This window comes from Bos indicus x Bos taurus, chromosome 15 (assembly GCF_003369695.1).
Source record: "Bos indicus x Bos taurus breed Angus x Brahman F1 hybrid chromosome 15, Bos_hybrid_MaternalHap_v2.0, whole genome shotgun sequence".
NCBI classification, from domain to species: Eukaryota; Metazoa; Chordata; class Mammalia; order Artiodactyla; family Bovidae; genus Bos; species Bos indicus x Bos taurus.
In genome coordinates this window covers 37,172,700-37,187,156 of record NC_040090.1, presented here as the reverse complement: position 1 = coordinate 37,187,156, position 14,457 = coordinate 37,172,700, and the positions used below count along the sequence as shown (strand labels likewise).

Below are 14,457 nucleotides of genomic sequence, written 5' to 3'. Positions count from 1 at the left end.
GGACACGATTGAAGTGATTTAGCACACAGTGCATCTGCGTGCTTGCCATGTGGTGTTGTCTTTGGTACAGGAGACTCATGGAAGTGCAAGATGAGATCTTTACTTTCAAAAAGCTGATAATCTAGATGGGGACTAGAGGATTGTCATAACTGAGGGAGCAAGGTCCCAAAGGTGGTGGAAGTAAGTAGGATCCAGAGCACCAGGGAAATTTTTTCCCCCTTTGAGGCAATTGAGAAATCAAGGGAGGAAATTATATCTACCAGTGGAGTTTTGAGATGTAGAGGAAATTTTAGGGAATTGAAGTCATCCTTTATTTGCTAATCAAAGTAGGAGGCAGAATAATACACTGAGCAAGAAAGCAGAGGTGAGATGAGGGCTTTCGGAGGAAAGTGTGTAGGTTGGGAAGAGTACCAGGAGGGTTATTATATAGCTGTGAAGGCCCAGTTGAAGTTTCTTAGCATGATTTCCTCATGGTCTAGTGCCAGGAAGTAATCTTGCTTCCATAGTCCTGGTACTATGTTCACTGGGATATAGAGGTAAATAAGACAGAGTGTAAGCCCTTAAACTCACAGATTAATGTTTGAGGAGAAGACATGAGAACAAGTTATTGAAATGCAATGTGATAGGGCAGTAAAATGGGAAGTTGGTGGAGGCCAAATTAGAGGAGAGTTGGGGTTAGGGGGATTAGGCCAGGGATGAAAACATCAAGGAGAACAAAATTAAGGCAGAAGGGGCTACAGAAGCATGAGAAGAGCCTGGAGGGTTCCAGGGGGAGCAGATAGATGTGGATGCCAAAGCCAGGGCCTCTGTAGAGTCTCAAGAAGAGGTGGGAGGAAGTGTGTGAACCTGGTTATAATGGGCTCTAAAAGCCACATTTAATGTATCTGTTTAGTGTATATCTGTCACCAGTATTAGAGGGAGAGAATGGGAATGATATCATGATCTGGAGACTAGATCCCCAGAGTCTAGGCCCTAGGTCTTGGACAGGGACAAGAATACATCCAGGGCCAGCAGTGTCGGCAGGAAATTAGAGGAGAAAAGGCAGTATTTTCAGTGGTTCATTTGAACTGACATGTAGTTGTCTGGCCACAACCAGTGGGAGGGTAGCTTTGGTGGTTATAGGAAAGGAATTGGTGGAAGGCCAACTGGTAGCACAGGAGAGTAGATCTTGGAGGGATAGCAGTGTGTGACAGATCTGATAAAGTCACTGAACTCTGATTGCATATATAGCCCCTGTGGGTATTGAAGGAGCAGAGGATGTGGCTGAGGTGTCATAAATGGGCAGGGGGAAAGGGGAAGTGTTTGACTCCAGTACAGGAGCGTGCTGGGCAGCAGGAAGTAAGGGCATGTTACAGATGGGGGAGAAAGAGCTTAGTGATCTAGAATAGTGATTGGAAAGGGAGGAGCAGTAAGAGAATCCCTTAAGGTAAAGGGACCTGGAGAAGGGAGTGGTCCTGTCTGAAGTGTCTGAAGGGTTGTGAAGTGTCTGAAGGGTTGACTGAGCCTGATGGTTGACTGGTGGGATGGCTGGATAGAGGGAAGGAGGCTGAGCAGGCAGCACTTAAGTGTTAAGAGTCCTAGTTGAAAAGTTCATGAACCTGGGAGGTGGGGGTAGGGTGAGGTGGGGAACTCTCCTCTCCCAGGCCAAGGGATTCTGCCTGACCTCAGCACCTTCCCGACACTCCTGTTTGTTCCCAGTGAAGAGCCGGAGGCCGTCCTTGGGGGAGCTACTCCTGCGGCATGCACACAGTCCAACCAGGGCTCGGCAGGCGGCACAGATGGTTCTCCAGCCTGGGAGAGATGGTGGCGCAGGACTTGGCCTAGGTGGGGGCTCCCCTGGGGCTTCGACGCCGGTCCTACCCGCCCGGGGTGGGGCCCCTGAGCGCCAAGGTGAGGCTCTGCGAGTCAAGAATGCTGTCTACTGTGCAGTCATTTTCCCTGAGTTTCTCAAGGAGTTGGCTGCCATCTCCCAGGCACACGCTGTCACCTCGCCTTTCTTGTTGGATACTTCCGAGGAGGGGTCTGGCCCTCCTGTCTCAGGCTTCGGGCCCCTCAATCCTTAACTTTCTTCCATGGACAATCAGGGCCTTGAGTGGCCTGGGCTGGGGCCAGGGTGTAGGCTCCTTTTTATGTTTGGAGGCAGTGGCAAGAGGACTTTTTAATTTATTTCTGATGAATGTTTTCTGGAGAATTTGTTGCAATATGTATAAAAGGGAAATCTCTATTCTGTGCTCATTTTTCTTTCCCACCCTTTATCTGTGGGGCTGGGGCCCCAAGAAAGTTGTAAATAGATGGGGAAGTGGTCAGGGTGTGTTCTCTCTGGTGAGGACATGATGCCAAGGTTTCAAGGTACTTCTTATACCTTTAGAGGGTGAGGGGACAGGAAGCCTAGGGAAAAAAGCTGGGGCTTTCCTCCTCCAGACCCCCACAGGAAGAAGCAGCATGGGCCCAGGATGTTTGGGGGAGCAGCAGTTGATGTTTATTGGGGACCAGTACCCCTATGTCAGATCTTGGGGGCCTCGCCCCCTGCATCTTTCGCCTCAGCTTCATTCGTCGCTGTCGAACTCCGAGGATAGACCCTGCAGCAGGGGCAGGGACATGGAGTGCCGGTCGGGGTCCCCGGGGCCCCCACCCTGGGCTCCTGGTGGGGGGTTGCGGGGGCTGAAGAGCCAGTTCTCTGCCAGGGTTGGGGATAGTCACAGCTTGACTCATGCCCTGGTCTTTCTGCCTCCCTGATCCCTCCCTCTGGTCTTCTGTGCTGTACCCACCCCCTCACCAGGACCATGCTTCCGTCTCACCCTCCCCTGGCTCCCTTACTCCATCCCCTTGACCAGGGTCCAGTGTGGAGTTATGTGTGGCCCACACATTCCTGGGCTATACTCCCCATGCACTTTCCCTCCACCGTATCCCAGCCCTCTCATCTTCATTTCCTCTATCAGTACCTGACAGCATCTGGGGCCCCCTTCGGAAGGGGTTTCGGCCCTTGTAGGAGAATCTGGTTGGTCTGCACTCTGGCCCTTCTTGGGGAGGTGGTGTAGGTGGGGCTGGGACAGGTTGGGGCACATCAGCAGCTTCGGGGATATCATCAGAGGCTGATGTAGGGGCCGGAGGTGGCATGATGCTGAGGTTGGGTCTGGCCCAGCTGGCCCCTTGGGGCAGTGGGTCTTTGATCAGGGGCTTCTGTGGTCCCAGCACTCCCTTGGGTTGCAATGAAAACTTGAGGCAGGAGAAGGCAATAGGCAGTGACCGTTGTAACCGGAGCAGTTGGGGCTCATGGGCTGTCGGCAGCAGCCCCAGCTGTAGCCAGGAACAGGAGAAGACCTGGTAGATGATGTAGATGCTGTGGGTGCTTCGGAGCCAGGGAAGAGACGGCTGTAAGCTCACCTGCCCTGGTGGCAGCAGCAGGAAGGCCATCTTCTTGCGTAGACCCCCCATGTGTAAGTGGATCCGGCAGGGCTGCCCATCCAGCAGTCGCATTTCTTCATAGGTTATCTCTGCTCGGCTGTTTGGTGAGTATTCTCGAGTGCAGTGCGCGAAGGCACCCTCAGAGCCTGCCTGTTCCAGGAGGTTTGGTAGCAGCCCCACTGGTTGTAGTGCCCGCCGGCCCTGCCGACCTGGCAGAGCCAGGCGGCTGTGGACTGGGCGGGACTGTTTCACTAAAACACCCAGAAGGTCATAGCACGCTGCATCAGACAGAAAAGGTACTGCCACTACATTGGGCCCAAAGCGCTCCTCGATAACCTGCGGGCAGTCAGTATATAGGTCAGAGACTGAGTGAGGGGCCAGGTTAGGAGTTAGTTAATCTGGTAGCCTGCTCTAGATGGACCCTCCCTCTGCCAGTGTGCTTTACACTCCACAACATGCTCAAAGTGTGGTGCTTCTTGTTTGTCTCCCAGTTCTTCCCTATAGCAAAACCTGAATGTCTGCTGTGTGCCAGACTCTGCTAGATGCAAGAGACTTTGTCCTTGTCCTGAAACAGCTCAGAGAGCAAACTGCAGAGCAGATGATTTAACAGCCTTTGTCTTTGATTGAAGAGGACCAAAGATAGTTTCTAGGTGATAATACTTTAGCTTTGAGGGAATTAGTAAGCTAACAGAATGGTCAGTCCACGCAGAGGGAATGGCCAGTGAAAAAACTTGAACTTACAAACTAAGAGGGGCATAATCAGGAACATATAATTTCATATTAAGTGTATGGAGAGGGACAAGGATACAGGAGCTTAATTATTCAAGGCCTTATGTGCTAACTGATGGGAATTTTATCCGGAGGACAGTGGGAAGCCACTTGAAGGGCTCTGGTTAGGAGGGGCACGATTCAAGTAGGCATTTTAGAAAGTTAATTTTGTCTAAGAAGGCATAAAATAGAGAAAAGTCAGTTAAGAGCATTGTAAAATTCCAGGCAAGACATGGTAAGGCCCTGAAGTAAAACCCTGGGGGAAGATACTTAGGTTATAGAATTAGTAGGACTTGGTCACTTAAGGGGTGAGGGAAAGGCATCTTCAACGGTTATTCTTAGGTGATTGGTTAAATGTGTGCTGTTATTAACCAAGAGTGGATACACAAATAGGTTTGGAAGTCTATGCTTATACTATGTCTATAATCCCTTAGTATACACCTTTTGCCTGAGCTGAAGGATAGTTCTTGTGTGGATTTGAGGCCTCATGTTGGTAATACTAGTTCCTGTAGGCTTTTATGGATCACAGTTCCTCTTGGTTTGGTCCTTCTTGTCTTGGCCTTTTTGTGCTTGGTTTTTGCCATGAAAATTTATTAGGCCCTTATTCTTACCCTGAGGGCCCCAGTGTTATCCTAAAGTGCTCAGCTCTGTGCTAGGGTGAGTGTGTTCTTGGCAGAGTCATCATTTGAGACCACTGCCTGCTTCCACTGCACTTCTGGGTGGAAGTTCTGAGGACTTAGAGGCCTGCAAAGTTAGCCTCTCCAGGGGCAGCGCATGAAAGTGATGGTGGAAGATTATCTTCCTGGAGGTACCTTGGTGGTTTGAGTTCTGAATAGGGAGCCCTTGAGCCACATCCTGTTTAGTGAGATGTCCTATGAGTGCCCACTAACTCAGCAGTTCTGGAGAGGAGACCAGGTCACTCAAATGTGTCCTACTCCTTGAACTTGTCACATATCACCAGTGATTTATCCTGTATGTCTCTACCCTGACTTTCCTGACAATTTTCCATTTAAATAGGACAGGGAGTTTTTCTGATTTTCAGAGGAGGTGTAGCTTTCTGATAGTTAAAGAGCTCATTTACTTCACCCCAATTGATCAGGACCATCCTTTCCCATTGCTGAGACTAGTTGCTCTCATTCTTGGGAGGACCTTGGCTCTTCTCTTTCTGCCTGGGAAGCTGACCTCTGTGGTGAGCAAGTACTCCATTTCAAATGGGAGTTACGTGCCATTAAGGCTGCTTTGAGTTTACTGGACACTTCAAGATGATTGTTTTAAACTTGGTGAGTTGCCTTCTGCAAATGCTTCAAATTCACTTTAATTCAGATAACATGACCAGAATTGATCCCTAAACTCTCTAATCTCAGAAATTAGTGACCATCTAAATTTGGTGTGGTTTTTTGGACACCGGCAACTCAGATAGAGCTGAAATCTGCCTGCTCCTGAAAATCTGTATTTTTTGGTTCAAAACCCAAGTTTATCATTCTGTGGAAGTTAAACTGGAGGGAATATCTGTGAAGAGGTTGAAGGTAAAGTTCAGGTTCTTTAGAAAATGTAAAAGGCCTTTCACCATTAGCCCCTGTACCTCTTCTTCCTCATTTTCATCACTACTTCTTTGAACTCTATTCCAGAGGACTATTTGCAGTTCACTAATACACATTTTTATTTTCCCTTTCTTGGCTTTTGCACATAGTCTACCTTTAGTTAGTACACTGTTCACTCACTCCTGCCCCCTTCCCCTCCATTTAGGTGTTTCTTACTCACTCTTGGAGAAGGCAGTGGCACTCCACTCCAGTACTCTTGCCTGGAAAATCCCATGGACGGAGGAGCCTGGTAGGCTACAGTCCATGGGGTCGCTAAGAGTCGGACACGACTGAGCGACTTCACTTTCACTTTTCACTTTCATGCATTGGAGAAGGAAATGGCAACCCACTCCAGTGTTCTTGCCTGGAGAATCCCAGGGACGGGGGAGCCTGGTAGGCTACCGTCTATGGGGTCACACAGAGTCGGACACGACTGAAGTGACTTAGCGTAGCGTAGCGTACTCACTCTTTATGTGCCAGGTATTCCTCTTCCCTCCATGTGAATAACTACTTGTAGAGCTAGAATGTTACTCACTCCAGGAAGCCTTCCTGACCTTCTAAGTCTATCCCCAACATAGCACTTCCTACTCTCATAGCTCTCCATCCATTGTCTTTCAAGGAAGCTTTTGTACCTATATTTGCAATTGTAATCAAATTGGACACTTAGTGCACTTAGTGCAGCGCCTCTCACAGGAGACAGCACCGAGTAAATATTAGTTATTATTGTCTTCACCCTTCCAACCTCTTCTTACTTACAAGCTGCTGAGACCTATGTAGGTTACACTGTGTTATTTCCTCTTTTGCCCTCTTTTCCTACCTTATCTTTGATGAGAGTCCAGGTGGCATCAGCTTCATCCAGTGTCAGCAGGTGGGGGGTACCAACCAACATGATGGGGTGTGGGAAGGGTTAGGCTGGGCAGTGGCTGCTGCAGGAACCCCAAGCTGCCCAGGGAGGTGAGGCCCCAGGTGCCAGACTCTGACCTACTGCAGCATGAGGTCATAGAGGTCCTGCTGGGTGTTGGGGCCTTGGGTGGGGAGAGGGCAATCACTTTCATAACCCCACTGTACCCACAGCCTGAGTGCATACTTTTTAGTCAACCCGTTCATTCTCCTGCTTTAGTGGGGGAGGAAGATTCAGGTATCCATTAGGATGTGTTTATATGTGTGTGTAGTTCTTGGTCTGAATTCTTTAAGGAAACAGGATCAAGCCTTTCCTCCGTGAAGCAATTTGCAATGCTCTGTTGTCAGTTGCAAGTGACTTCTTTGTGAGGTTTGATTGGGGTCTTGAAAGACATGGGAGAAGCACAGATCAGGACTTAAACTGAGAACAAAGCAGTGGCTCTGAACCTTGGCTGTACTTTGGAACTAACTGAAAGCTTTAAAAATTATTAGTACCTGGATCCTATGCCCAAGGATTTTGACTTAATTGGTCAGGAATATGCCTGGGCATCAGGAATTCTTAAAGCTCTCAGGCAATTCTAATGTGCAGCCTAGGTTGAAACCCTTTATTAATGAGTGGGTTACAATTGCAATAAAAACCAGATGTGTGTAGGAGGGTGCCAAGCTGAGCAGTGACAGTGTGGAGGATAAGAATTGAATTAGGATAGTGTTGCCTTAGTAACTGGAGAGAATTTTCAGGAAGCCAGAATTTCCCAGGTGAATTTAAGAAGAATTTTCTTCATCCTCTGTTCCCTTTCCTAGGCTGCTTTGTATCTGGTGGATGCTCTTTATGGCCCTAATCTTTGGTTTTCACTTGTGTCTCTGCCACAAAATCTCAACCTGTTGTTTTGCTGAAGAAGAGTGGTTTTTTCCCTGGAGAAGAACCACTCTAGAGAGTCTTTCTAGTAGCTACTTTCCCACTCCACTCCTGTGTGCCTGCGAAGACCCCTGGCATGTGGGGTGCATCCTCCCCTGTCCTTCCCCAGCATGTAGGGTTACCCCATGAAGTTGGCCATTGTCTGAGCTGGCTGAGGTGATATAAGTATGAAGCACTAGGAAGGGTCCTACCATGGTGGGAGTGTTGCCAGGAAAAGTTTCCTAGAGGAGCAGTGACTGGCCACAGGAGAGGGTCGGTCTAGCTTCCTAGACAGAGCTAGGATATCAGGTCTTTGAGCAAAGGTTTGACTGAGCATGCGCCATGGTCCAGGAGAAGAATTAATAGTCAAATATTTGTTAAAATTGTGTTAGAGACTATTCCAAACACTTCAAATGAATTATCTTAGTGAATCCTTTTAGTAAATCCTTGAAGTAGATAGTGTCATTTCCATTTTATGGGTGAATTAACAGGCTCAGAGAGGTTAAATAAATTTAGTGCAAGGCATACAGTGAGTTATTGGAGGATCTGAGATTCAAATTCATGCCTGCCTGACTCCAGCTTTAACCATTAACCAGTAGTTCTTTTTTGGTGAAGGGAGAGATCAACATATTCCTTCTGCTCACCTGAGTGTGTTGGGAGAGCTTTGTGCAGGTGGAAGTACAGTGTGGTGTAGAGAAAAGGAAATGGGTAGGATGAGAGAAGAGGTGCAGTAGACCAAACCAGAAATCCCAAGGTTCTTGTTATGAGAAACCAAGTCTCTTCCTTCTGATGCCCCTTTGGCACATTTTTAATTATGGTTGATGAGGAGAGGTCACCTCATAAAGTATAGCTGGCACCTGTTTTCTCTTAGAAAGGAATTCTGAGTGAGGAGGACAGAGGTAGAGAGCAGACAAGGACAAGATGCTTGGGGGAAGGCTGGCCATAAGTGCAAGGAGACAGAGGCAGAGGGACAGAGACAGTGAGAGCTGCTGGGAGACAGGGGCAGGGAGTAATACACATCTGTCTCCTGAGGGGTGATCCAGATTGAGAAGCAGGTGGATGAAGCAGGTGCAGGGATGATGTACTGTTGGTGAAATCAGATGAGGCTCTCTTTTCAGATTTTTGTTCATAGCGGGGGCTCAGAGGTGAAATTGGGTACAGTTCAACTCCTTGGCCAGAATCCTACGCCTCTGTCTTCTCTCTCTTGCTGTCTTATTACCATGATTCTCCAGACTCCCTAATCCCTTATTGCCCTACCCTAAGTAAATCTGTCTTTCCTTTTGGCACATAGAATCTGAGACTGAAAATTGTTGAAGGAAAAGAGATGACAGCTGAGTTCTGGGTGGAGTTGATGAGCCCAAGGACTGGGCTGTTTGGGCCATATCCTGTTCATGGGTTTTGCCACCACTATAGAACCTTCTGTGGTCTCCCTTGCGAAAGGGGCACAGCTCGTCAGCGTATTTAAGGAGTGACCAGAGTGGAGAGCATGAGGGGAACAAACAGGTGGGGGCTGTTATCCAGAGAACAGTGCTGCTTTCTGCAACAACTTCTAGGGTAGTATAGAATGGTGTTGGGAGCAAAGACTTTAGAGTGACAAAGAGTCCTAACAGGTCTCTTCACTTCTCTTGGGCTACAGGGATAATCCTACAGGTCCCTAATCCCTTATTTGAAATCTTTTGGGATGGGTGTGTTTTGGGATTCAGGATGATTCAGATTTTAGAAAGGGAATATAGTGCCTTTATGATACATAAAGTAATACCCCAGTGAGATTCAGGGCAGTGCCCTACTGTATTCAAATCTATCAATGTTTCTGTAGCTAAATATATGAATATTCACACTAAGTGAGATAAATAGATATTATAAATAGGATCGTGACGGGTCAGGTCAGATTTTGGGTCAAAGTTATGAACAAACTATTGTTTCTTCAGAGATTTTTTTATTTTGGAATTATAGATAAGGGATTATGGGCTTATAATTGTTCTCAGGTTGTTGTGGAGGAGTAAGTGTGCCAGAAAAGCCTTCTAAACACACCACATGGTAGGTATGTATGCAATCTCAATCCAAAACAAAATACAAATGTCCAAGGGGGTGGACTTTTTGACTTACAGTGGACAATGTACGGCTTTGGACTCAGCTGCCTTGGGAGTTGTGCACAACCACAGAGTGAAGGTGCCTTAGAAGAGAGGCTTCCTGTGGTGGGTGGGGAACAGGATTCATTGCTTTTGAACATTGACTGCATATGATTTCCCTTTTCATGTACCAGAGGGGGAAGGTGTGTGTGTGCGCGTGCGTGTGTGTGTGTGTGTGTGTGTGAGTGACACAGGACTGTCACACATATCTTTATATTTCTTTATAATAATGTTGTAATAAATATCTTACTGCATACATGTTTGTTCACATCTCTAATTATTTTGTCAATATAGATTTTTTGAGGAGGTTTCACTAAGAGAAAGATGTAAAAGACTGATGACCCATTATTAGGGTTAGAATTTTATCAAAGTTATCTGCAAAATCACTGCCTGGATGGTTCTTTACCTCAGAACTTCATGAAAAAGTTTAGCCTTGGGAAAGACTGAGTCCACACTTGGGCTGAGAAAAACTGGATTTGCTCCTTGTCCACTTGGCTTCAGTGTGACAGCACTCTGAAAATCACACAGCTTCTGGGCTGTCTCTGTAGTTATTTGTTGATGAGGACCTGGAGATGGCATCACTTGCTTTTCTTCAGATCCGCAGCCTCCCGTGTGGCATCCCATGGTGCTCGGTCCAGCTGCCTGTGCCGAGTGGTCTGACTGCTCCCAGTTCAGGTCTTTGTGATTAACTCCAGTACCCACTGTTATGATCATTTTCCCGGAGAGCTTAGGTCTGGCTGTGCAGCCTGCAGCCTTCTCTGACTGCATGACAGTGTCTCCCTACCTTTTATGTGAGAATATACTCATTCTAGACTTAACGCCAGGCTTCCCTGGTGGCTCAGCAGTAAAGAATCCTCCTGCAGTGCAGGAGATGGGTAGGGAAGATCCCCTGGAGGAGGAAATGGTAACCCACTCCAGTATTCTTGCCTGGGAAAGCCCATGGACAGAAGAGCCTGATGGGCTAGAGTTTCTGGGGTCGCAGAGTTGGACATGATTGAACACATGACTGACCACGCACCCAGACTTAATGCCGGCTTGAAAGATCTTTCTTTCTGTGTAAGGTCCTTGCAGTTTGGAGTTTTTTTTAACAGAAAGTGAATCCCATGTTAGGCAACACCACGACACTTCCTATTTAATATCTCTGTTCTCTGGCAGCCACAGCAGTGTGAAATATTCCTATTTCATCATATTGCACCAACATCGTGTGCTTCTCATGATGCTGGCCAGGACAAATGGAGGTGCTGATGAGAATTTTATTTGAGAATTCTATATTCTTTTTTGAGGATGCACAAAAGGGCATGTTGGTAAGAGAAGATAATGATCTCTGGCAAACAGGTGAAGTGGTTACAATGATTTTCTGGGCTATCAAAGTTTCTTTCAGTTGAACCCCTGACCCCTGAAGCTATAGGCCCAGGGACAGAAGTTCTAGTCATCAATATCTGAGACTTTGGCAGAGCAGTGAGGGTAGGGAGAATAATGGTTTACATATAGAGACCCAGAAGGTTCTCTGAACTGAGAATGTCTTCAGGATCAGAGTCTTGGAAAAATTTGGGAATCCAGGGCACCTTATCCCAATTATTAGAAAGTGGGGAATAAGCCTGCTTAACTCCTTCCCGAAGGATAGGCTGAAAACAGAATCAGGCTCCAGGCATAGAGGGAAGGCTATAATCCCAGATAGGTGCCCAAGGACTTCCAGAGGCCGTGTCCCTCTTTCCAGACCCCTGGGTCCAGGATCTGTAGAGAAGCTTTGGTGTAGGAACGTGGGCAGACTTAGGTTAAAATGATGGAGCAGAGTTGGGGGAGAAGGAGGAGGGTGGTTTTAAGTTAAATCGTGTATTGTGATCCCAGGATTATTCCCTGGCACCTTTTCTTATCTCCTCTGCATGGCAACATGGTTGCCCATCTCCTGTCTCCTCCCAAGCAGGATGCATGGCTAGACCAGTCTACAGATGCCACTGGTACACCGAGACTTCACAGCAAATATCTGTTGAGTGGTTGTCACAGTCATACACAGATCATGGGACAAAGATGACACCACACCTCCAGACCACAGACTCCTCTGAATGTCCCCCCTCTCCCACCCTCAGGCTCCCTTGTTTTCATTGTTCATTAGAACTGGCTTTTCTTGAATGTGAAGATTTCTAGGAGCCGGTCCCTAATCTGCTTCGTGCGGGCCCCATAGATGAGAGGGTTAAGGGCAGGTGGCAGCAGCAAGTAGATGTTAGAGAGAAGGATGTGCACAGGCTTGGGGACGGTGTGACGACCAAAGCGGTGTGTGAGGTAGGAGAAGAGACCAGGCACATAGAAGGCTAGAATGACACAGATGTGGGAACTACATGTACCAAAGGCCTTGGCACGGGCTTCCCGGGTAGGCAGCTGCAGCACAGCGTGGGCGATGAGCCCATAGGAGCCTGTGATGCCTAGAATATCTTTACCTGACACAGCCAACGAAAGCACCAGCCCATACAAATTGTTGGCTTGTGTGTTACCCACCACCAGCTCCACCACTGCCATGTGTGCACAGTAGGCATGGTCTATGGTCTGGGCTTGGAAGCGCTCAAATCGTGCAACCAGCAGAGGGAAAGGCACAACAATAGCCACAGCTTTTAGTGCCAGTGCCAGGGCTGCATACCCCACACGGGCTTTGGTGACTAGGACGGGGTAGTGCAATGGACGCCCTACTGCCACAGCACGGTCACAGGCCATGGCCAACAGTACACCGGATTCCACAGCCGTCAGTGTGTGAACAAAGAACATCTGGACCAGGCAGGCAGCGTATGGCACAGGCCGAGGCCCGAGCCACAGCACAGCCAGCAGCCCTGGAGCTATAGATGTGGCTAAGCTCAGATCTGTGGCTGCCAGGGTGGCCAGGAGCAGAAACATGGGCTGATGCAGTGTGGAGTCTGTCTGCACCACTGCCAGCAGTGCTCCATTGCCCAGCAGGGAAAGCAGATACATGGGCCCAAAGACCAGTGTCAGCCAGGCCTGCACACCCCCTAGCCCTGGGATGCCAGTCAGTATGAAGAAGGTTGGGCATGAGAAAGTAGAGTTGGGCTGTGGAGCTTCTGTCATCCTGTGGGGTCAGAGCTTTTGGGCTCATGGAAGCATGACTCATGATGGGTGAAGGACAAAGGGAGAGATTTTGGGGGTGTCAGTGTGGCACAGATCCATCCATATGTGTAGGAGTCATGCAGGGCTGGGAGGCAGTGGTATAACCTTTGATTGGGGTTATATAGATATAACCTTGGATAATCAGGGTCACAACCCTAGCTAGGGTGAAATCCTTTTGCCTGAAAGTCCATGAGTGTTGGGGGAGCAAAGGGGGACAGTGGAAATGAAGTGGGGGTGTCACTGCTGCAGTGCTAGAATAGCTGGAGCCTTCCAGTTGGGGCTCATCAGCTGAGATGACTTTTTCTTCCTCAGAGTCCAAGTAGAGTCAGTCTCAGTCTCTGTAGATGGAGAGAAAGCCAGTGCTGGGTGGCGATCAGGCCTCAGGCTGGTCCTGTTCCTGACTATCTTAGGCAGAACTCCTGGGCCCAGCTTCCTCAGCTCTACAGCAGGGGTAGGCACAATGATCTTATGTGTTGCCCAGCTTTAACATTCTGGGCACCAGCCCTCTAAGAAGAAAGGAAAAGAGAGAGAAAGGGAGAAACAGGAGGAGGAGGCAGAAGGGGCTTGGAGCAAAGTAGGGAGGCTGATACGATGGGAGAAAACCTGGTGGGCTTTTGGGGTTTGGGGTTCTTCTGTTATTCTTCACTCCATGCTGAAGTAATGAACTTGAACACGGGCTGGAGAATTGACGCTGCGCAAGCAACGGAGGTTTGACGTGGGAAGCAACAGAGAAAGAGAGATGGCAGTAAAGAAAGGAACTTCTCTGTCTCCTTTCCTTCTTCACATTCCAGAAGGGGGATCACATTCCAGAATTGAGTCTCATTCCTGGGGTGCCAAGGGCAGAGCAGTTGACAGAGGGGCAGGAAATGGCACTCAACACAGACTAGCAGCCAGAGGAGGAAGAAATATCTCTGGTGTTGGAGGAGGCAGGGTGAGTAGAACCAGTTCTCCCAGAACCTAGCCCACAGCAGAAACTTAGTGAAGGTTGGATGGATAAATGAAGGAGGAAAAAAGCCCCAGAAGACTTGACTGAGGAAAGCTCCTAAGCACCATGGGTTTGCAGCTTCTCTTCACCTTGACTGCTGCCTGTGGGGCCCTTTATGTGGCTGTTCTACCTGCTTCCCTCAGGGCCCTTACCCCTCCCACCTGGGCCATATTAACTCTTCCTTGTACTGCGTCTGGTAGCCTGGGTAACTCAGGAAGTAGTATAAAGAGGCAGAGATGGGGACAATGATCAAAGAGACTGACTTTTGGCATTGAAAGATCTGGGTTAGAGGAAACTTTCTCTGGGAGGTCTTTGCTGACTCACTGATGTCTGGAGAGAAAAGACCTTGCTTTCTTTCTTCTTTAATAGCATCAGTTCCCCTCTGTTGTAATTGTCTCTCTTTCCTCCACTAGACTGAAAGAGTTACAGGCAGTGTTTCTTATTAGCCTCAATATAACCAGCACTTATCATAATATCTGGTAGTTAATTGTCAATAAATAAATGTTTATTGCTCTTAATTGTGGGACAAAACTGCTGGCCCAAACGGCCACCCAGACAGCATTTGCTGACTAACAGTGGTGCCTACAGTTTCAGAAGCCTCCAGTATCCATGGAAATGAAGAAGACTCACCATTTACCACAAGTCCACCGAGTAAAATTCTTTCTGCTATGATGACACATATTC

At 48.1% G+C, this 14,457-nt stretch overlaps 3 protein-coding genes across 7 annotated transcripts in view; 1 reads left to right on the top strand and 2 right to left on the bottom strand.

Annotated features, from left to right (window-relative positions):
• FAM160A2 (family with sequence similarity 160 member A2) overlaps positions 1-9,933 on the top strand; it is a 33,908-nt gene extending 23,975 nt beyond the window's left edge. For all 5 annotated transcript variants that reach the window (XM_027563125.1, XM_027563123.1, XM_027563124.1 and 2 more), the window contains exon 12: positions 1,699-9,933. In XM_027563125.1, the coding sequence (XP_027418926.1) occupies positions 1,699-2,063 (365 nt within the window). In that variant the 3' untranslated portion in view covers positions 2,064-9,933. The remainder of the gene's footprint in view (positions 1-1,698) is intronic.
• C15H11orf42 (chromosome 15 C11orf42 homolog) lies at positions 2,547-6,642 on the bottom strand. Its single transcript, XM_027563128.1, has 3 exons — positions 6,571-6,642; positions 2,943-3,741; positions 2,547-2,677 (listed from the first exon to the last, which is right to left on the bottom strand). Exons 1-3 carry the CDS (start codon positions 6,640-6,642, stop codon positions 2,547-2,549), a joined length of 1,002 nt encoding a protein of 333 aa, XP_027418929.1.
• A 719-nt stretch (positions 9,934-10,652) lies between the features above and the next one.
• On the bottom strand, positions 10,653-12,875 carry LOC113904835 (olfactory receptor 52W1). Its single transcript, XM_027561923.1, has one exon. The coding sequence runs from the start codon at positions 12,747-12,749 to the stop codon at positions 11,787-11,789; it is 963 nt and encodes a 320-aa protein (XP_027417724.1). The 5' UTR covers positions 12,750-12,875; the 3' UTR covers positions 10,653-11,786.
• Positions 12,876-14,457: the final 1,582 nt, after the last annotated feature.

Excerpts from the sequence above, each read along its gene's own strand:
- C15H11orf42 (XM_027563128.1), bottom strand. The coding sequence starts at position 6,642 with ATGTTGGTTGGTACCCCCCACCTGCTGACACTGGATGAAGCTGATGCC. Across the intron at positions 3,742-6,570 it reads GGACTCTCATCAAAGATAAG|GTTATCGAGGAGCGCTTTGG; the intron begins GTAGGAAAAGAG and ends GACTGCCCGCAG. Across the intron at positions 2,678-2,942 it reads GGGGCCCCAGATGCTGTCAG|AGAACTGGCTCTTCAGCCCC; the intron begins GTACTGATAGAG and ends CAACCCTGGCAG.
- LOC113904835 (XM_027561923.1), bottom strand. The coding sequence starts at position 12,749 with ATGACAGAAGCTCCACAGCCCAACTCTACTTTCTCATGCCCAACCTTC.